The sequence below is a fragment of the Phascolarctos cinereus genome, unplaced genomic scaffold (assembly GCF_003287225.1).
Source record: "Phascolarctos cinereus isolate Bilbo 61053 unplaced genomic scaffold, phaCin_HiC Scaffold_4;HRSCAF=312, whole genome shotgun sequence".
Taxonomy (NCBI): domain Eukaryota; kingdom Metazoa; phylum Chordata; class Mammalia; order Diprotodontia; family Phascolarctidae; genus Phascolarctos; species Phascolarctos cinereus.
In genome coordinates this window covers 86,790,174-86,812,652 of record NW_027555847.1, presented here as the reverse complement: position 1 = coordinate 86,812,652, position 22,479 = coordinate 86,790,174, and the positions used below count along the sequence as shown (strand labels likewise).

The 22,479-nt window shown below is 37.0% G+C and overlaps 1 protein-coding gene across 2 annotated transcripts in view; it reads left to right on the top strand.

Annotated features, from left to right (window-relative positions):
• Positions 1-22,479, top strand: part of RBM6 (RNA binding motif protein 6) — a 102,795-nt gene that overhangs the window by 35,580 nt on the left and 44,736 nt on the right. For both annotated transcript variants that reach the window (XM_020998940.2, XM_078152364.1), the window contains one exon: positions 8,153-8,226. In XM_020998940.2, the coding sequence (XP_020854599.1) occupies positions 8,153-8,226 (74 nt within the window). The remainder of the gene's footprint in view (positions 1-8,152; positions 8,227-22,479) is intronic.

Here is a 22,479-nt window from a genome sequence, read left to right as displayed (position 1 = left end):
TAAAACAATGAAATAATTCCAATCTCAAAAATATAGGTAACAAGAGGATTGTCTGACTCCACTTAAAGGTCTACTTTTTTAATCATGACAGAACAATGATTTAGGACATTTAGTTCCTATCTCACTTTTAGGCAGGTTTTTCCTCTATATGTGGTAGTACTGCCTTTAATCCAGGGGTGGGGAACCTGCAGCCTTGAGATGACATGTGACCCTCTAGGTCCTCAAGTGCAGCCCTTTGATTGAACGCAAATTTCACAGAACAAATCCCCTTAATTGAAGGATTTATTCTGTAAAACTTGGACTCAGTCAAAAGGCTGCACCCAAGGACCTAGAAGGTCACATGTGGCCTTGAGGCCACAGGTTCCCCACCCCTGGAAGTATGCTTGTCTTCATAGAATATTAAAATAATTAATGAAACAACTTTGTAATATTTTGGACTCCTCAGAAAGAAATTGTTCTTTAAATAAAAAGTATTGAGTAATTTAAACTCCTTTTGGAACTGACTCTGTTAACAGCCAGATATGAGAAGTAGCCTAGTATCTCTCCATTTGGAGAACTTAGAAGTTCTTTACTGGCCATTATTGGTTTCTCCTGAGATTGTCCTGCCCTTCTTCACCTCACCCCCGCAGCTTTGTAGCATGATGCCTGACACTGTTTTCACCCTGGGGAACATTCTGGAAAACAAAGAAAAGACTGGTTGATTTTTCCCCCCCAATATATTTTGTAGTTTCATAAAATGGTGAGAAAGCAAATAATATCCTCTGTTAGTACTCTATGTAATTTTAGTGCCTACGATGAATGTGAGTAGCAAAAATCAGTGATGGGTTTAATATTAGTGCTAAAGATATGTCTAGGGGTATTAGTAGAAGGTTTAATAATTCCCCTTGCAATTCTAAGGTTTCATAAGTCTGACTTGGACTGAAGGCTGGTGATGAATTATGGGATTATACTTCTAAACCACAAAAAATGGCTTATTGAGAGATGGTGATAATATACTTTTAATGTATCAAATGGCCAAGAATTGTTGATTGGGATGAAGGAATAATAATAGGTTTCATAAGCTTGGGTTTAGATTTTCTTGGTAATATAGCAGTTAAATTTGAATTAAAGACATTTTTTTTTGCTGTTTCTAAGTCTGAAGTAAATCTTCTAATGAAATCCCTATATCTAGTTGAGGCCTTACTCTAGCTTGCTCTTGTGCAGCAGTGTGTTAACTTGGTTGTAAATATGTTCTATTACCTTGTTTGTTTCAGTTGTTTTGTGTGGAAAATGGTAGGCAATTTCCAAAGTTTATATATTCATACAAAACTAACAAACATTCTGGTCATTAAGAGAAATTGTAAAGGAAAATGTATATTGGATTAATTAATGCAGCTTCTAAAAACAATCCCAGTAAAAAGCGATATCTGGTGTATTTTTATTTTTCTGATCTTGTTAAGAATCTTGTGTTGAAGGCCTGTTGTTGGCTCTTCAAGTTGTTACCTATATTCTATTAAAAGAAAGTAAAGTGCTGGTTTACTAACATGTCTGTGTATATGTGTGTATCTATCTAGCTATATATCTCCATATATATATATATATATATATATATATATATATATGTATTTATTAGAATATGCTGATTGCATCCTGTCCCAGAACATTGTAGGGTCTCCTCATTGATATCCATAAAAGTCAGGAAATTGGTTTAGTAATCCATATAGGAAAACTAAATGGGTGAAAAGTGCCTGCTATCAAGGCACACAGTTGGATGTCCAGTTCATTGAATATGTACTATTGTGCAGTTACTGTAGAGGAGTTATGAATTGTGCCCAGAATTGGAGTAATAGAGTAGGCTAGATTTCATCTGGTAAATTGCAGTGTTTTGGGTGGTTTTTTTTTTAAACAATCTTGAGATGTTCACTTATACACATGCCATCTTTTAAAACACAAATTAATCTCCAGCTGAAGCTGTATAATTCTGTATCTTGTGAACACCATTTTCCTCAAGGAATCCAAGTTGTGGGTGAGCCAAAAGGCAGGGAAAAGATGGGCATAAATAGACTTTAGCATGTCACTGATGGCCTAAATAGTATAAGGAAATACAGCTTCAGAAAAGGAGGTGGGTTGGTTATGTAATGAGAACAGGGAATGACAGTTGGCCAAATAAACTGTCTCATTGGTAGCCGTAAAAAGTAACAAAACCTTCAGGAAGGCCTCTAGTGCATTGAGTGGCTCACCTGAGGAAGAACTATGGAGGAATATGAGTAAGAATTGCATAGGATTAGAAAGCATAGAAAGCATATGTGGGTTATAATCTGTACCAATGGAAGGAGTATCCTAATTGAGAAGATTACAGGGTCTCCCAAAGTGTGGAAGTACCAGTTTTTAAAATACCCACTTCTCATTTTTTCTATTGCTGAGCCATTGAAATTGCTTATTTGGCTCACTGGAACACCAAATGTTACATTTAGAATCACAGACAGACGTTTCTCTGCGCGTTAATGCTGTGCCCTTACTGGGCTTTTTGATTAGAAAGTTAAGCATGGTTAGACTTGTGTCTTGTATGTGATAAACTTCATGGGTTATTTGATGGCAAATTTACTGTAACTCATTGCAAAGTGTATGTGAGAGGAGAAACAGCAATGTACTAAAAATGAGTAAATAAAGTGATAATTTAGCATGTGTTAGAAGGAAGAACTTACAAAGATATGGGTCAGTGTTGGACAATGATTTTGCCTAGTGAGCCAGATTGGAGGTGAACAAACCTATGTTATGATATTAGTGCTGTCATTTTGGCACAAATGGCAAAAGGACTGTTTTGTCCATCCTGAACTAAATTAACTTTGATTATATGCTCTTAGTGGCTAAGGACACTATGATGCCAAATGTCATGGACCAAATGCAGTGATTTCTTTTCATCTTACTTGTGCTAGTTCTATACTGACTTAATGGAAGACAGCAACCTCATTTCCATTGCCTCTGTGACTTTTCTTTTTCACTGCTCCTAGCTGGAAATAATTCCACCCTCTTCTGAACTGAAAATGAAAAAGAGAAAGTACTTTTTTTTGGTTTGTATTTTGTAATTTGTATTATCATTTGGCACTGATTACATTGTATTTTGTGTCATAGTTATTTGAGTACTTGTCATCTTGTCTACTAGATTGAGCTTCTTCAGAGCAGGGATAGGATTTTATTCATCTTTATGTCTTTCAGAGAGTCCAACCCATTGTTTTGCATATAGATTGTGTGATAAATATTGAATACCATTGACAGTAATCGTATGAATGCCTTCTTCGGTAAAACCGACAAGTTGAAGTGATCCTAGGGGACGGTCTTTGTGTAGAAGTACGTAATGTTTTGCACTTCATTTCATAACCGGTTTGTGCTATTGAAGAACTAGATATATAGCACCATGTGTAATTTTCAAACATAGTTAACAAGTAGCCTGTTAATGCTTTTCTATCAGTTTTTATTTTAAGTCATTAAACCTTTTATATAGTTGACAGGAAATAGAATTGAAAGTGCTTGTAAAAAGTCACAGATTTGCTTTAAGGGTGTTGTCAGAGTGATGGATTTCATGTTTGTTATTGAAATTGGAAAATCTCCCATTCTGCAGGTGAGTATTGCATTGAAGGCTGTAGCTGCAACCAGTAAAATTATTTAGCAAATCAGAAGGAATTGCTAACATTCCTCAGTTTGTTGTGGCATCCTTGATCAAACCCTTGGTGGGAATTCTGGTGGTTTGGTGAATTCTGGTTTGGTTATGTCTAAAATCCTGACTTAAAGGGAGTACTTTACTTTTTTTAACTCCTCAAATCATGAGAAACCTTTTCTGTAGTTGAGAAGTAACACTCACTGTTGGGAATAAGCAAAATGAAAGTTAAATAGTTGAGAGTCTTTTGAGTCAGTTAATATTGTTTTATTTTAAAAAATACTCATAGCACTTTAGAGTATTTTAGCACTTGAAAAACCCTTTTGTTTATTCTACCTGAAAAAGTAGAGTGGTTAGAAAAGGGAGTCTTTTTCTTTTTGTATCATACAGAAGCCCATTAAGATCCAAATCATAGATGATTAATATAAATGCTTTTTTAATGGAATTGAATTATTTGTAGAGTACTTTATTTGGTACTGATCAAGTAACCAAATTCTCTGAAGTCAGTCAAACTCCAATATTTTTTATGTTTTGAATGTCTCTTTTCCATCTCTCATTGTGCCATTGTGACTTGTCTTTTTCAAGAGGGCCACAGGCTTCTCAAGAGTCTCCAAGTATGCAATATCTGAATTCCATATTAGAACCTGGGTTTTACCAGATTAGTTGTGAAGTTAATGCAGTATGTCTATATTAGATAAACAGTGCTATAGGAGCATTTGTGGGCAATATCAAAGACAGGATTCATGAATTTGGAAGGGGGTTAGACTAGATGAAAAAAGAAAGACTTTATTATTAACTAGCACTTAGATTGGCTTACTGTCATTGTCATAAGCAACAAATATTACCATGACTTTTCTGATAATTCCACAATGGTGGCATTTGAATGGTTGTGTGTTTTGGATGTATGTAAAGTGTTTTTAGGTTTCTTTACCTGACATATCCCCTTAAAGCACCTGCCTCATTCACCACAAATACTGCTCCAGAGAGAAGAGATCAGGTGGTAAGTGGAGGTAGGGAAGAGCTAGAGCTCTCATTTGTTTTGACACGTTTTTCTACCTCTGCCCTGTTTTCACCTTTTCTTGTGAGCAGCCTAAAGAAGTGCATGAAGCCATTCCTATGTCAGTGAGCACAACTGAAGTGAGGTGACTGGAATGCCACACCAATTATTTCAGCTTTACAAATAAGTACCAAGAAGTACCAGCCTGCCAAAACATTTTAGTATCCCAAATAACAGTGAGTTGCCCTAACATTCATCTTCCTGTCGTCTTTGTGTGCCACATAGGTAGTACCAGATAATTTCCTTAATATCTGATTCAGATATGCCTTCTTTTCTAGCCCAGGATAAAAAAAAAAAAGAATAAGGCAGAAAGGACTTGTATTTATTAATTAGTTTCTAAAATCGGCCTTTTGATGTTTTGAATTTAGTTTCATTTAGTTATCTCAATTTTAGGGGAAATCAGTGAGTACTTAACAAGTTTCAATCTCAATCCATGCCATATTTTTTTCTTCTTCAGAGTGATCTCTGGGTCTCTGAATAGTTGGTATGATAACTTTGTACCTGTGTTTCCTGATTATATGACTACTAGATCCTTTTTAGTTCTAGACTTTTTGGGATAATTCAAATCAGCAACCAATATACACATGGAAATCTATGCTTTCTGTCACTAGAGAAAGACTGCTGCTAACTAATTGGCGCACATATCAACTATAGCCCTGTGATGGTGTGGGGTGGAAGAATGGTTGTTGTCAAAATGCCTTTTTTTCTTCAGACATTCCTTTTGGTGTCAGATATGCTAGAACCTATAGTTTGGAATGAGGTGTAATATGGGGTTGACACACTTTTCTTTGAGCAGTAATAGATGCCTAGAGGTAACATAGAGTATCCTCAAATGCATTGAACACAACTTGCTGTTTTTCACTTCTCAGTGATTGTTGGCCCTTAGTGTAATGTGAATATTTTGTAGCCCTGCGAGAGCCTCACACAGTAGCGCTTTTCCAGGCCCCAACTCTCTCCTCCCTTCTTAGAATCTGTAAGTTCTGGGTTTTTACAACTTGTGCTCATAAATTCCTCATCAGTTTCAGTTGTAGACTTGGATTGGTATAATTACCTTAGTGTTTACTTGTCTTTGGGACATTCTGTTTAGGCATGTAGCAAAAGCATGAATGAGATTGCATCTCCTCATTAAATGGCTAGCTGTTTGTGATTGCTGACATACATTTGGGGTATTTGTAGTAGGTATTTGCTGGTGGAGAGAACTAAGTTATGTTTACCACTCTACCTGGTTTTCTATAGAGGAATTTAAAGCCCTTTTTAATTATTAAACTACCAAAAGTATTTACTTACTGGTGCATTGAGTTTAATTTAGAAGGACAGATGTAGTTCAATCTTTGATATACAAGTATAAAATATTCTGAGTGCACCCTAAATGTTATCTTTCTCCAGTGGATCGGCAGAAAGATTTCTGGATTTGGTGTCATAGGACGTTGCTTCAAATATTGGCTCTGCTAGTTAGCTAGCTTTGTGACCTGGGGCAAAAAAATCTCTTAATCTTTTTGGGCCTCAGTTTCCTCATCTGTTAAATTAAGAAGCTGAATTTGATGGCATGTAAGGACCCTTCTAGCTCCAAGTCCCATGATCCAGGGTCTGAGTGGAGTTGGTGGCTAAAAAGTTCCTTTTGTGGGACACACCATCCATTTCCTATTTTACGGGTAATATTGAGATTTCTAGGAGCCTTTATTTCCTCATCTTAGTTATTAATTCTTAAGTGATAGAAAAAGTGCCCTAGTCCTTTTAGTTTGCGCCCCCTTGACATTTCTTAATGAACTTGCAGTACTCCTAAATTCTAATGTTAAGACTTTTTTATGGTTAATGTGGTGACTCAAACGTGATCAATCCAGAACTTGCCATTGCTTTTTTAGGAATTTTCTAGTTCTGATAGGAAGATAATGCATTCATTTCAGACAAATAGACTGCTGAGCTACTCTTCAGGCACCATCTGCACACATTGGGTGTGCATACATTCACACATGCACAAAGTACATGTACATACACACACACACACACAGAGCACAGACACATACATACACCCTCTCTCTTCACTGAAGGTTGTGCCTTAATTTCAGTTGCTCAGGTGCTGTGTTTTTTGAGATGAGAAGGGACTAGTGATCAGGACATAGCTTCTTTCCTCTTATATTCTGCTGTTCTGCTTTTGTCACTGTCCCCCACTTCAACCTTATTTTTTCTTTTTCAGTTAATTTACCCTAGTTGTTTTAGCCACTGGTGTCTTGACTCAGTCTTGTCAAATTCCTACTACATTGACGTTTTGTCCCCAAATTGTCATGAGTTCCCATGACATTTCTCTCTTCTTGAATCTTAATTCTCATCTAAATTACTTCCTCTCTACCTTGTGTTCCACTTGTATAATACTGCATCTAGCTTCACACTTCACGTTGTCCCTATCCTTTGCAGTAGTACAGGAAGCATGGAAATCATGACCAGTGTACAAATATGGTATGCTTCCTCAGAGTTTATATAGTCACATGTCATTTCCCGCTACTCTGAATATCAGAGGTAATACTTGAATTACTTACCTCACAGGGTTTGTTGTAAGATAAAATGAGATGATGAATGTAAAATGTGAAATGCTTTGTATGTCAAAAATGTCTTATAAATGTCAGCTGTTGTAATAATTTGCCAGTAGCAGGGAAAATCTAAAACAAGTTAAGATTATATAACCCTATGCTTTATCAAGGAGTTTGAGAGAGTAAGTAATTTCTTCTGTCTGGTAAATAATACCTTGCTTGTTTGACCGGGCAAGAATAGCTATAAATATGTTCTGTACTTTTTACATGGATTTCACATTTTGAAAACTAGCGCACCAACTGATCTCACAAGCCCACTTCTTTTTCCTTTGTGTATGCAAATGACATTGGACTTAAAAAATGATACAAAAGAGGGCTCATGTGGCTTCTGCCAAGCAGTAATCTCCTGAGGCGTTAGGAAAAAATCATAGCTGCCTTATTATATCTCTGTACTTTTGTTTTGTGCAAAGGTGATCTTCCTTGGGAAGTGTGTGTGACCCTGCCACGTTTTCCTTGGGGTGATCCCTCTTTTCCACAGATAGTTAGTCTTTTCCAGATACCTTCCTCCTGCTGACTTTCTTTTTTCCAGGGCACTCAACTTGTTCTTAAATGTTGCTGTTTCCTGTCTGAACTGATCTTTGTGGGATTACCCATTCTAAGGCACTCTCAACAGGTTGTCATTCTTAAGGGGAGGGCAAAGGAACTTTATATTTATTAGATAGCAAAGCCAATCTGGATTGAAATTTGAATTGAGAAACATCCAGATTTTTCCTTAATGCCATTTACTGTTGTGGGATTGGAATCTGTATTGGGGAGGAGAGGAAGGGACACTAGGAGGGTTATTGACTGAAGGGGTCAGAAAATGGGGGATTTGTGTCTTTTGTCTTTTGCAAGGCACTAACATGACTCCCGTCTGTATTTAAATGCTGTCCCCAGGTTACGACTATGGCTATGTCTGCGTGGAGTTTTCACTCTTGGAAGAGGCCATCGGATGCATGGAAGCCAACCAGGTTGCTTTATACTTCGGTCGAATGCTGCTGGAAGGATTTTTTTTTTTGTGGGGAGGGAGGGAGATCCAAATGATTTTGTTTTGGAAAGGTGCAAAAGAAGATCTGTGTCCTTGGAGCAAACTACGTGCCAGCTAAAATGCTGCCATTAGAAGAAATTTGGAGAGGTTGGGAAGGCTTTTCTCTAAGAGCTAATGGGTACTGAGTTGTGCATTCTTTAAACTAGTGCCCAGTAGCAATGTGATTAGATTCCAAGGATAGTGGCTGGAAAAAAAAATTATCAGTTTAGAGTAAGAGATACCCTCCGGGGTATACACTTAAAATGGGGTCCTGTTGAAAAACACTTCTAGTGGGAAGTAATCCTTGATTGTTCTGTGATATATCCATGTTCAAGAATTTTAGGTAATACACACACACTTGGATCTATAGCAAAGGCCACTAGTATGTAGCTCTAATTGCATGCAGATCCTGCATGCGTGCACCCCTTTCCATTTCATCTGGGGATGAGGGAGGAGTGGATTTTTTGTGTCCATGTCTCTTGCATTCGTTACTGTTCTCTGCCGATTGGAGTTGCATACAAGAGGGCTTCACTGCCTACTGTTTGACCTGGTGAATCTGAATCTGTACTTAACCTTTCTTTGAGTTTGAACTCTCTTATTTGTAAGACCCAACTTTGCCATTTAGAAACTCACTAAGCATTTTAGCGAAACTATATTTTGGACCTCTGTATTGGAGAGGTAGTGTCCAGAGGAACTGGTGGGAATTTTATTCCCAATTTGTTTATCCTCATTGTCTTTATCTTAAGAAAATCAGCTTACTTTTTCTGCCTACACTCTTCTGTCTGTAAAATGGAAAAAATAATTCAACTTAGTTGTCTGTAACTAGATTAAAAATAACCTCTCACACATAACAGTTTTATAGCAATTATGCATATGGTGCTGATGAGCAAAGTGGTAGCCCAAAAGAGAACTTCTTTGGGTTCTTAAAATATATAGGGAGATTAGTAAAATTTGTTTAAATTCTACTATTCTGTGAGTAGTAAAATCTACATGCAGATGCCATTCAAGAGTGATTCAAATTCTTTCAGTCCCCAAGCTTGTTCAAGTTAACATAGTTTGTTAAATTCTTCTTTTCCCCTCTGACACCATTGCATTCACCTAACAGGAAGTGAGGCTTAGATAATGTTTGAGAAGATCCTTTTGAGTCTGTAAGTAGTAATAGGCATAAATAAAAACACCTTTTGGATGGCTCCAGTGGGAAACGTCTTTCCTTGTTGCTATTCAGAAGCTTCCACTCATTGGTCCTAGTTGTCTCCTTTAGGGCTAACGGAACAAATGTAATCACAGTTTCCTATGATAAAGATCTGTGTTTTAATTCTGGCTATTGCCTGGTCTCTGAGACTGTCAGAGTTCCTAATGGACAAAGCAGTTGGTTCCAACTTTGCTTTTTTGTCTGTTGTTACAAGGAGAGTTAAAAATCTGAAAGATCAGACTCCTTGTATGACCTACTCTCAGAAAAGAGCAGATCAGTTTTTAGAACTTTTTTCCTCCGCCATTGAAATTATTCTAATTAATAATTCAGTGGTCTTTATGAATAGTCTGCTTGCACGTGACCTTATGCTGGCCTGTGTACAAACTAGAATTGTAAGAAAACACATTTAAGTACTTTTAGACTCCCAGAGTGCTTTCCTTATACCAGTCCTATGAGGTAGGTAGGGCAACTTTTATACCCATTTTATTGATGAAGACAGGTTTAGAGAAGTTAATTGAATTGCCTATGGTCATATAGTTAGTAATTGTGGGAGCTAAGTTTTTTAACCCAGGCCTCCTGGTTCCAAATCTGGCATGTTTTATTTTGTTTTTTTGTTACTACTGTTGCCTCTGAAGGTAAATAAATAAAATAGACATAATTCCTGCCTTCTGAGAATTTATAATCTATAATAGACATAGCAGTTCACGTGATTCATGAGCCCTGGAGGATTTTCTCTCAAATACATGTATGATTTTATTTAAATTCTTGGAACAATAGTAGATACAACATTCACTGGACTTTTTCCTTAATCAGAGCTTATAGTTAAGCTTTCTTCATTCTTCATTCTTACTTACTTGCATTGGACCAGTGGCCAATTGTTGTTCCAAACCTAAAGAATTTTCTCCTTATTTAGTTATTCCCTTTTCCAGTATTTGAAAATGGTCATTATGTCCTTTCTTTAGATAATTTAGCTGTTAACTTTTTGAGTGCTTTTTTGTTAGCACTTATGCTAATGTTGCCCCATGAATGAGTCCTTCTTCCCTTATGTTTTATACATTGTGAAAAATAATTTCTCTTGAAATGAAAAACTTAACAACGGCACTAAAATCTTTCATTTGAGATGGAGCTCAGTAGGGGGAGAATTAACTCTTTAAGAGGGGTTAAGCTGTTCCTGTCATGCTTATGAGATAGTTCATTTTTACTCTTGGAACAAATCCAAATTGGCATTCTTTAAAAAATAGTGTTGGAGGTAACCACTGTACAGCACTGTATGGAAATGCCATAGAGAAATCCAAGAATTAGTGGAGAAGGCATCTGAATGTTGGGTAAAGGACAATGAACTTGGAATTGGGGGGTCTTGGTTAGAATCTCAGCTCTGCTCTACATTAGCTGTGTGACTTTAGGCAAGTCCCTTAGCTTTTCTGGGCTTCAGTTTCCCTCTGTGCAAAATGAAGGGACAAGTTGATCTTTAAAGTTCCTTCCACTCTGAAGCCTATTTCCAGGAGCAAGTAAAGGTGGAGAAGAATGTTGTTGAGTAAGCTTATCTGACCACTGCCCCAACATCTGAGCTCTCAGGATAAAGCATGATAGATTTCTTTTGCTCCTCATTACTAAGCTGAGACTTTTTGTTTTCTTAAGACAGATATTCAGTTACAGCCCCTTTACTCTCCCCTTATCCCCATTTCCTTCTCTAGATGAAATCTGCTCTCTTTTAGTATTGATTGCCAGATTCAGAATCACCAGGATCTGCTGTATGCCTCTGAACATAGAGCATGTGTGTGTGTATGTGTTTGAGTTTGAGGAGGTATAATTTCAATGCATCCAGTTAAGAAAGTTTAGATTTTGTTTTGTACTTAACTGAAGGGCAAGAAATTTTCTTTCATATTCCATCTACCAGACTTCATAGTTGTAGCAGACAGAAATGAATGCTTTTCATTAGGCATTGTCAAGTGTTGTGGGTTGTGGATATGCAGAGGATGATGCCTGCTGTTGTAAGGCTGTCCACACAAGGCTCACCTCAGGATTGCTTGAGTATCTTTCTCAGCAACTGCATTTATTCTTCAGAAAGCAAAACTGGTGGTCACTTTCCTCATTTTGAAAATACTGGAAGTGCAGACTTGCTAGAGAAACATTAGCCAGAAAGGTTTTTCTGGCTATGATTCCATGTTGGGAGCTTTCAGGTTTTCATACCTGGTTACTATAGGAGGAAGTCAGTTGGCCAGCACCATTTAGGACAGTCACAGATCTCTCTTTCACCCTTGGGGGCTACTGCTTTTGGGTACTTCCTTGTTTCAGTGGTAGCAGTGACTAGTACCCTTAGCTTGTCTTTCTTGACTGTGTTATTAAGAATTAAGGCTGAAGATAGTATGTTTTGAACTCTATGTTTTATTAAACATGTACTCCTGAGTGGAGAAGGAAGCAAGAAGCATGGTGATAGAACTTTGATCTGTTTCACTATTGTAACTTTCCACTGAACTTGGTTAATAAAATGCCTCATAATCTACTGCTTTTTCAGATGCATGGATGAGGCAAAGAGGAATTGTTTTGAGTTAACTTCATTATTTAGCTTATTGATTCAGTTATAGGTCCCCAAATTATCGTTGGCCAGTATTCTGGTTGTGGCTCAATGGATATTAGAAATGACTGGCTAAAGGATAACTCTAGGAAAGAAATTCATGTCTGAAGTAGATTCTCGGCATTAACTGGTTCAGGGGAATTGGAGTTCTTTAGCCAAGGGTAACTTTACTAGATGACAGACTCACCTGGTACTTAAGTAGCATCTGTTGACTGAAGAGAGAAACGCGACATACCAGATGAGCGCTAACTTCATCAATTGTTTTTTCCAGTGTGGGAAAATGTGGCTGCAGAATTTAGTGAGTTTTTTGAAGCAGGCTTTTTGTAGCCAACAAAGTTGAGAGAAATGGGTTTTTGAAAATGCCAGAGTATGCTAGCATGTTTGTGAAAATATTAGAATCCTGCAACTGTTTGGCAGAAACCTGAGCAAGGTGTGTGTTTGTTGTTCCAGTCAGAGCATTAGGTCAGCTTGTGTGAATAGAGCTGGGAAACCCCCTATTTCCCAAGCCTTGGTAGATGGAACCTGTTGGGATCAGAGGTTCATTGGGAGCTCCTAATGAGGTTGGTGGAAATTAGATAATACTTAGTCTTCAAGCCAAAACCACTTAAAAGGACCACATCAATACTTATAGAGTGACAAGGTAGGATTTACAAATATGTGAGGTTGTATTACTGCCTAAATTACTCTTGCGTAAGATTTGTGATGAGAAAGCCCTATAATCTCAGCTACATAGCAAAAGAATCACTTCAACAGAAAAGGAAGGCATATTGTGCTTTCTGAGGTTAGTACAGATCCCTGTTCTACCCCAGACAGGTTTTCTGTACGCTTTCTTTACCCATTTCAGTGGTAGATCTCGGAAGGTAAAAGAAATGGGCTGAAAAAAGGAATATTGGAAACTCAGTACCCTAGGAAGGTAAGGCGTCCAGAAGAAGGAAAAGTGTTTCTTTGAATCCAGCATCCATCTACAGGACCAAGTTTTCTGCTGGCAGGTGAGCGTGCTGATGCTTGGATGTTGAGTTCAGCAGCTCTGATCAGGAGTTGGTTCAGCATGTCTTTGAATCTTGTGGGAATGTGGCTGTAATATTGGTTAGCCAGAGAACTTATACCACTGGAAAAGCATCAGGTGGTAGTTGAACTTTGAAGAGAAGTGTCAAGGAGAACTTTCTGCTGTGTCCATTGTGGCCTTTTAGCTCAGTGAGAAATAAGTTCTGATTATGCAAGACTTGAATTATCAGGGGAATGTTTCTAGATTAACCTTTCTTTTCCTCATTTCTTAAAATCTAGGTTTTTTTTTTTGATTCTGCTGTGTTACCTTATAATTGTTTGTTATAGCTCATCACACATGGACACATTTTCATATGGAATGAATAATGATGATGGTGGTGGTGGTAATAACTAGCACTTATATAACACTTTTTTTTTTTGCAAAGTACTTTACATGTTTAAATTGATCCTTTTAACAACCCTGTGAGGTAGATGCTATTATTATCCCCATTTTACTGATGAAGAAACTGAGGCTTAGGTTAAGTAACTTGCCCAGGATCGTATAGTTAGTAAGCACCTCAGGTTGCCCTGACACCAGCTCCAGCTCTCTATGCCCTGGACCACTGAACTGCCTTAGTGAAGAAATTTGCTTCTTATTTTGCACCTAATTGAGATCATATCTTTTAACCCAATTTATGTATTTCTTTCTCAGAGGTCCTGTGGCTAAGTAGCATAGCCAGACCCTTCTTTTAGCTCCCATTTCCTTTTTGCCTGGGTCAGAAAAGACTGTGTTGCATTATTACCTTGCTTGTAATAAAATTATAATCCTAAAGAGCCTTATATTCTACTGCACCCCATGAGTTCTTATGAGGATTTTAATGCAGATGGAATTTTTGATTGGGGCTACAGATAAGGCAGGTAGATTCCTTTTCTAACTAGTTCATTTAATCACATCTGTTTCCTAAGCCTGCATTTCACTACATATTGTGAAGTTCCTTTTAGCAACACATCGAGGAGTAAAGTATTAATCCAGCCTCAGGCACTCACTAAGCTGTGTGACTCTGGCCAAGTCACCTAACTTCACTCAGTCTCAGTTTCCTCATCTGTAAAATGGAGATAATAATAACAACTACTTTCCTTGGCTGTTGTGAAGATCAAATGAGATCATAATTGTAAAGTGCTTTTCAGTTCTTGAAGCACTATATAAGTACTAGTTTCTGTAATTTATAACACTAGATTCTGAGTTTCTTTGTCATGCCAGCTCCTTTCTCTGTCTTTTTACTCATCAATTCGGTTCAACAGACATTTATTAAGAACCAACTGTGTGTAGACCATTGTGCTGGGGAAAATATTCAATCTACCTGTTGGGATTCATAGTGATTTAGAAAAGAACAAGATGCTTGGAGCCATAGTTCTGGCCCTTATCTGTATTCTCCTCAGTTAAGGCACATCTTAGGATTGCCCAACTCCCCAAAGTTTGTGCTCAAAAAATCCTCTACTCAGAAGTAGGACTCCCAACGCTGTCTAGAGGGTCAGCTTTATAATGGTCTGGGGAAGCTGGAGGGGAAAGGAGCCAATGCAGTGTCCGGGGCTCCTTTTAATTGAGAAGAATCTTATCCTTTCCCACTGCGGTGTTTGCAAGGTGTTGTATAATATCTGGGGTCTTTTTCTCTTTTGGTTTGCCTTGGAAGCTATAGCCATTATTGTGTAATGTTGGCTATTACTGCTGTTTTTCTAGAGGTGGACAGTTCCTTAGCTGCAATCTAGTCCACTCCTATTTATTGAAATTTAAAGGTGAGGTTCAAGGAAGCTAAAGTACTTTCTTGGAGTTAGACAGGTAGAAAATACAAGGTTTTAAACTAGCTTTCTGACTCCAAAACAAGTGTTCTTTGCACTAGTCTATACTGTCATCTTATGTAAAAGAGGCTATTCTTTAGAATCACTTCAGGATAAAGAATTCCTTTCTTCTTAAAGGTATTAATAATGCAGTAATAACTTGGTCTTCAGAGTTTGCTTCCAACTCTGCATGGATGCGAACTTCTCCAAAATGAAACCTTATTAATATTGCACATGTATTAATAGGCTCATGCCATTTTTCTGCCAAGCAAAGTTTCAGGTTGTGGAATAAAAATGTTTCATTTCTTAAGGTAATAGGGAGCTGATGTAAATGTGGATGTGGAAAATAGGAGGTCTGTCAATGCATTCGGAAATTGGAGATCAACTAAAGCAGCATTTTTTATTTTGAAATTTCTCAACAGTCTCTCTGATGGTAAATGCTGACTGCCAGTAGAGTTCTCAAGTTAAGGAACTAAGGCAGATTAGAAGTTAAGCATCTAGCTCAAGGTTATTGATAACATAATTAGAAAGCAGGACCTTTTGGTCACATGATTTTAAAAACTCAAACTCATCTGTCTTCTCCGTTTACTTTGGAATAAATTAAACAGTTGTCCTTACAGAGTAACTGAGGAAATGTCCCTATGAAGAATTGTTGTGCCCTAGTGCTTTCATCTTGCCAATTTCCTGTGAGACCCAAAGACAAGGCTTCTTGAAGGTAAACATTTTTTTAGGGAATGCAGTAGTTTTTAGAGGCCAAGATTTCTACTTCAGAGTTTGGAGCCTTTTATAATGTCACAGTTAAATTAGGTTTCCAAATGTCTCTCTTAACTAAGCTGTGAGAAGTTCCTGGAATATCCGGATTAAAGTTATTTGGTCGGCAGATTTTGTTTACTTATGAGTTCTTTAATTTCCTCATATAGTTGTGTGGTTTGTAGAAAAGAGGAATGTCTTTGCATCTTTTCTTTTTTTCCTTCTGGATTGCATTTAGTAGGATGTTGTATAAATCCTTAGGATTCTAATTTATGCCTTGTCAGGAACTTTTCATCATACACTTAACCTTTGAGGACAAAAAGAAAAGGCTAAGAATGTGAAAAGTTATGTTGGAGGTGATACTTAAAATAAGAAAACCATTGAGAAAACATTTAGCTGTGTCTCTTTATACAGTCTACAGTGAATTCTGATCATTTAGATGACCTCACTTTCCAGAAGGAAGTTTTAATGACGGTTTTTAGTCCACAGATGGAGCATTTCTAAGAATTTGAAGTCTTAAGTAAAGTCTCTTGCAAACTTGCAGAGAAAACGTGCTTGATGCCAGGATACTTTATGCTGAACTAAAAGTAGAAAACCTAAAGTTAAAAAAAATTCCAAAACTTTTTATTCCATTGAAGTGGACTTCTTTGTGTCAGCATGGTTTGTTTCAGCTTTCATTCATGGAAGTACATTACTGTAAGTACCAAAAGGCTCTCATTTTAACACTGTGTATAACAATGGGTCTGTGACACTGATCCCAAGACCAGCTTTTTAAGTAAGGATCCATTGTATTTATGACAGAGGCAGCTAGGTGGCGCAGTGGACAGAGCACTGGACCTTGAATCAGCAATTCCTGAATTCATATTTATCTTTAGACACTCACTAGCTGTGTGATCCTGGGCAACTCACTTAACTTCTGTTTGCCTCAGTTTCTTCATCTGTAAGATGGGTATAATAACAGCATCTGTATCACAAGATTGTTCTTGAGGATCAAATGACAGAATATTTGTAAAGCACTTTGCCAAACCTTAAAGTGCTATAGAAATACTATAATCATTATCATGTTCTATAAACTCTGTTATCTGTGGGAACAGCCAGCTGGCTAAAATTCAATTCAGCAACAACTTCAACAAATATTTTTAAGTGCTTACTGCGTGTGGAAGACATGGTACCTGCTTTCATTATGTCTAATATAGTATGTAAGCAAATGACTTCATCCATGCTTTGAAGGATCCATGAACTCCCCATTGTGGGTACTGTCTTCAGTAGAGTAGATTGCAGAATCATTATTAGCACTTTTGGTGCCTGTGGCAACTAGCACTAAAAGTGACTTTTAATCAACCCTGAGAAAAGAAACCCCAGGACACTGAAGTCATTGCTGGTAAGGTTGCTAGGGGAGGAACTCTTCCACCTATGTAGGTGGAAGAAAAAGAATAGTTATTGAGTCACATCTTCATTTAGCTAGTTATTTTTCCTAACTAGTTTCTGTGCTGCAGAGGATTGAAAAGTACTATCAAAATGTAAATGTGTAACAAATTTTAAAACTGTGGAAACTTTAAAAAATATTGTTTTTCTTTTGCATTCTCCAAATTTTGGTGCCCTGGAGCAAAACTCCATGATTGTGGTAGAACAGAGCCTGTCCATATTTTCTCATCCTGTGTGATTCTTCTCTATATTTTTTTTTAATAAAATTTTCACACGTCTCTATTTAGCATCCTGGAATTCTTCATCTAGTTCTTTGAATATTTTATAGATACCAATGCCCCATATAGGCTGTCCATTTGTTATCTCTTCATCTTGACACATGACCCCCTAACTCCTTTTCACAATAACTGTGATGAGTTCTTTCATGCGATCAGTGCCCAGGGCAGCATTCACAGTACATTAGAACTCATTCATATACTCCGTGTGTGTTTCTGAAGCCTTTTGGGTCATTTGGTATTTTGATTCTTCTGAGATTATGTTTTTTGGCCTGTAGCTATGTAGCATCACTGTTAGTGAACATAAGCATTAAAAAGGATATGATTGGGTGAAGAGATTGTTAAACATAAATAATATAGTGAATATTGTAAGAGAGGCATGAGCAAATTGTGTGAAGTCTAAGAGTGGGAAGGTCCTTACTGACTTGGGTAGGGCAGGAGGAGGCTTCACAGAGGAGGTGATATTTGAGTTAATATTTCACTCGGACCAAAAATAACAGCAACAATAATAATAATAATACCTAACATTTATATAGCACTTTAAAGTTTGCAAAGTACTTTACACGTGTTAAACTCATTTGGACCTCACAACAACCCCATGAGAGGTAGGTGCTATTCCCATTTTACAGATGAGGAAACTGAGGCAAACAGGTTAAGTGACTTGGCCAGGGTCATGAAGCTAGTAAGCATCTGAGGCAGAATTTGGACTGAGGTCTTCCTACCTCCAAGTCCAGCATTCTGTGCTCTGCACTACTTAGTTGCCTTGATTAATAGGAATTCAACCAGAAAGGAACTCACTAAGAGAGGGTAAGAGCTTTCTACACACAGGTAATAGTGAATGAAGGCACAGAGGTGGGATGATATATTGTGGGTATGAGGGATAAAGAGTAGTTTTGTTTGGCTGGCATATAGATAGGGAGAGGGTAATAGTTGGAGAAGGGGGGTGTCAGATTGTAGAGGGTCTTAAATATCAGGCCGGCAAGTTTTGGATTTTACACAGTGGGCTGTAGGGAGCCACTGAAAGATTTTGAGTAGACAAATGACATGAACAGTCCTATTACATAAGCATATATCTGGTGGCATCAATATGAAGGACTTTTTAAAAAGGGGAGAGAGTAGAATTTAGATATCTGTTAATAGACTATTTCAATAGTCGAGGTTGGTGTTAGTAAGGGCCCATACTTGGTTGGTTGTTGTACTTCATGCTTGAAGAGAACCAAAATGATGTACTAGGGTTGTGGTGATGGGCATAGAGTGGGAGTGAATGAGTGTAAGAAATGTTGTACAGCGTAGACTCAACAGGATTTGGTAACCAATTGGATGTGGTAGGTAAGGGAGAGTGAAGAGTCAAAGATTACACCAAGGTTTTAAACATGAAGACTAAGTGAATAATTGTGTAATTTATAGAAATAGTGAAATCAGGAGAAGAGCAGGTTTTGGGGAAAGTTGTTAAACTTGTTTTTAGACATATTTATGTGTACTGGTAATTATTGGGTCCTTATTTCATTCAGTAGACATGTTTTCATTTAATCCCTAGCATTATTTGTCAGTACTGCTAGGTAGAAATAACAGGTTTTACTCTGAAGGATTTTATAGACTAGCCATCTTTAAAGTGATTTAAGAAGAAAAAAAAATTTAAATGATATAAGTTCAAAACTAGTCCGTTAGTTGCCATTAGTAAATCTGCATTGTCACTTCTGAAAATATATATTGGGTGAGAAGTTACAAATAACACTTCAGTTCTCAGGAATCTATTCTTATCCTGACCTAAATAAACCCAGGGTAGATTTAATTTCCAAAATGAAGGAAGCTCTACTTACCTGCTTATTTTCTTCCAGAGGCTTTAAAAAAAAGAATGTTTTTTAATAAAGTTTGAGAATAGAATGAAGACCTTTGGTATTGCCTAGATGATTTTAAGTTATCTTGATGTCTGGTTCTGCACAAGAGTTTAAAACTTACACCATGGATATGAATCTGTGAAGAATTGCAATGTTTGACACATGGTCTTTTGATTTTGATTTGGTATTTTAAAGATCTGAAGCTAAATATATCCCCAGTTGCAGGAAGATTTATTCCTCTTTTAATACTATCTAAAATTGGAATTTTAACAGATTAAACAAATAATTGGGAGGCCGAATTTGGGTAGATTTTCTTAGAAAAACCTAGGTTCTTTTTTTTTTTTAATTAACTTATTTTGATTTATCAACAATCACTTCCGTATGCTTTTGAGTTGAAAATTTTTCTCCCCCTCCCTCCCCCCCACCCTCCCCAAGACAGCCCACAATCTGATATAGGCTTTACATTTACATTCCTATTAAACAGATTTTCACATTAGTGAAGTTGTAAGTAAAAATTAAAACCAATAGGAGGAACCAGCAGAAAGATGAAACAAAACTCAACAGAAGAGAAAAAAATAAGGATAGCGATTCGACTTCTCTAAGTTCTTTCTTTGGATGTGGACAGCATTTCCATCTCGAGGCCTCTGGAGATATCTTAGATCCTTGTAGTGCTGAGAACGGTTCAGTATAACAATATTAGTCATCGCATAACGTGGCTGTTATTGTGTACAAAATCCTCTTGGTTCTGCTCACTTCACTCAGCATCAGACCATATAAGTCTTTCCAGGTTAGAAAAACCTAGATTCTTATGAAAGGCAGTGTGGCCTAATAGAGCACTGAATGTAAAATCAGGAAAGACTTTTGGCTTGACTCTACTGTACCATATTTCCTTGGGCCTCTTAGAACTTAAAAATTCAAGGTTCATATGCATATAAAATAATTAGAAAATAATTAAGTGCTTATTTGAATAGTAATAATTAAAGTATGGCACTAATTTAGAGAAGGAAGAAATCAATGAACCTGGAGTTGGAGTTTGGAGGAAGCTTCATGGAATAGGTGGGACCTGAAGAATTTTTATAAGGAGAAAGGGAGGAAGGCATTTCTGGCTGGGGGAACAGCATGAGCAGAGACGTAGAGGTTGGAATATGTTGGTTGACTAAGTCAGGTGGAGGCAGGTTTCAAGCACCTGATGGTTTTAGCATAGAGAGATCTATTTTAAATTGCACAGGATGGATTACAGGGAAGACAGATCATAAGCTCCATGAAATTTTCTCAGAAGACTGAGATGACAAACAGTTGTATTGGATCAGTGACTTTAGTAACAATAAAAACTGGAAAGGATTGAATGTTGTTGCTATAGAATTTGTCTCATATCTGACCCAAGCTAATTTGGAGCAGATATTTTTCATGGACTAATGCTTATAGGTAGTTTTTATGGCTCTTGCTTTTGATAGCAGTTAAAATATGCTCCATGGCAAGACTCAGCAATTAAAGATTCTTTTATTGTTCTTGGTTAGGCCATGACAACGTTAAGAACTCTAAATCTAATCTAAATTTACAGATTTAGTGCTCTGTCAGTTGAATTAGCAAGGAGTTACTTTGTATAACTAAACAAAATAAAAAGAAAATAATTTAGAGGATTAAATGGTCTAGAATTTCAAGGAAAATAATGAAAAAAAATTAGAAATGAAGAAGGAGACCTAGCAGTACTAGATCTTAAATTGCTTTGTAAAATAGCAATAATGAAAACTACTTTGTACTGGATAAAATACAAAAAGTAGATAGGTTGATTGGACTAAATAAGCAAGATGCAGAAACAGTCAAAATACAGTAGCCCAGCTCCTTATCAACACCAAGATGGAAATAATAGGAAATGACTGTCTTTTTGAAAGGAACTACTGGGAAAACAGAAATTGGGCTTATAGTAGTGCATTAACACTATGTACCACAATAAGCTCCTATAGACCCAAATATAAAAGTCGCATAATTTGATAAATTAGAAAAGAAAGGCTATACCTTTTTGTTATCAGATTAGAGGGAGTTACTTTAACCAAGGAAGGAATAGAAGTGATCATAAAAGATAAAATAGACAAATTAATGATAAAATTTAAAACCTTTTGCACAGACAAAATCAGTATGTCTAGCATGAAGTATGTTGTCAATGGCAAAAGCTTCCACTGCAAGTATCTCTATTAAAGGTCTAGTATCTAAGAATATAGGGAATTGATAGAATCATAATAAGCTCAAGAAATATACTCCAGTAGATGTAGTCAAAAGATACAAACAGGTGTTTTCAAAAGGAGAAAAGCAAACAATGTGAATTAAAACTTTGAGATTTCATCTTACCCCCATCAGTTTGGCAAATATGACAAAAGACTTAAAATGATTGTGGGAAGACAGGCATAATGCACTATTGGTGGAGCTGTGAGTTGTTTCAGTCATTCTGGAAACACTTTGGCATTATACTAGAAAAGTCAATACTGCTGTGCATGTAAGTAACCCAAGAATGTCAAAGACAAGGAAAGGTTACATATATAAAAATATTTGCAGCAGCACTTGGGTAGCGGAGTAACGTCTGTTGAGTGGGCAGTGGCCAAATGTTGGTATATGAATGTAATGGAATATTCTTGTGCCATCAAAAGGAATATGAAGCATTTAGAAAAACTTAGAAATATTTATGAATTGATGCAAAGTAAAAAAGCAGAACCAGGACTATTTACACAATATTGACAAAACCATACAGGCAAACAGCCTTGAAAGATATCTGTCAGAGCTCTGGTCACCACATGGTGGTGCCTTTCAAAAGTTTTTCATAAAAGGGATGCTCTGTATCACTAAAAATAACATAAATGCAAACTAAAATAACTCTGAGGTTTCACTTTGCATCCACCAAATTGACAAAAATGATATTAGGTGGAAGCACTGAATATTGGAGGGATGTGGGGAGAAGACATCTACACTGATTAATTTTAGTCAGAGCTACGAATTGGTCCAGACGTTCTGAAATATGCTCTGGAATTGTGATAAAAGTTACAAAACTTCGTACTGTCCGACCCAGTGATTCCATTCCTAGGCATATTCCTAAAGGAGGTCAGCTAAAGAAGGGTACCAGATATATCAAAATAATTCATAGCAGCTCTTTCTATGGTAGCAAAAAACTAGAAAGCTTGTGAGTGCCAGTTAACTGGAGACATGGCTAAACAAATTATGGCATGTAATTATAGCTAAACTTATGGCATGTATGGAATGTAATGGAATATTATTGTGATGTGGAAATGATGACTAAGGCATTCAAAGAGTGAGAAGACATCAGTCGATGCAG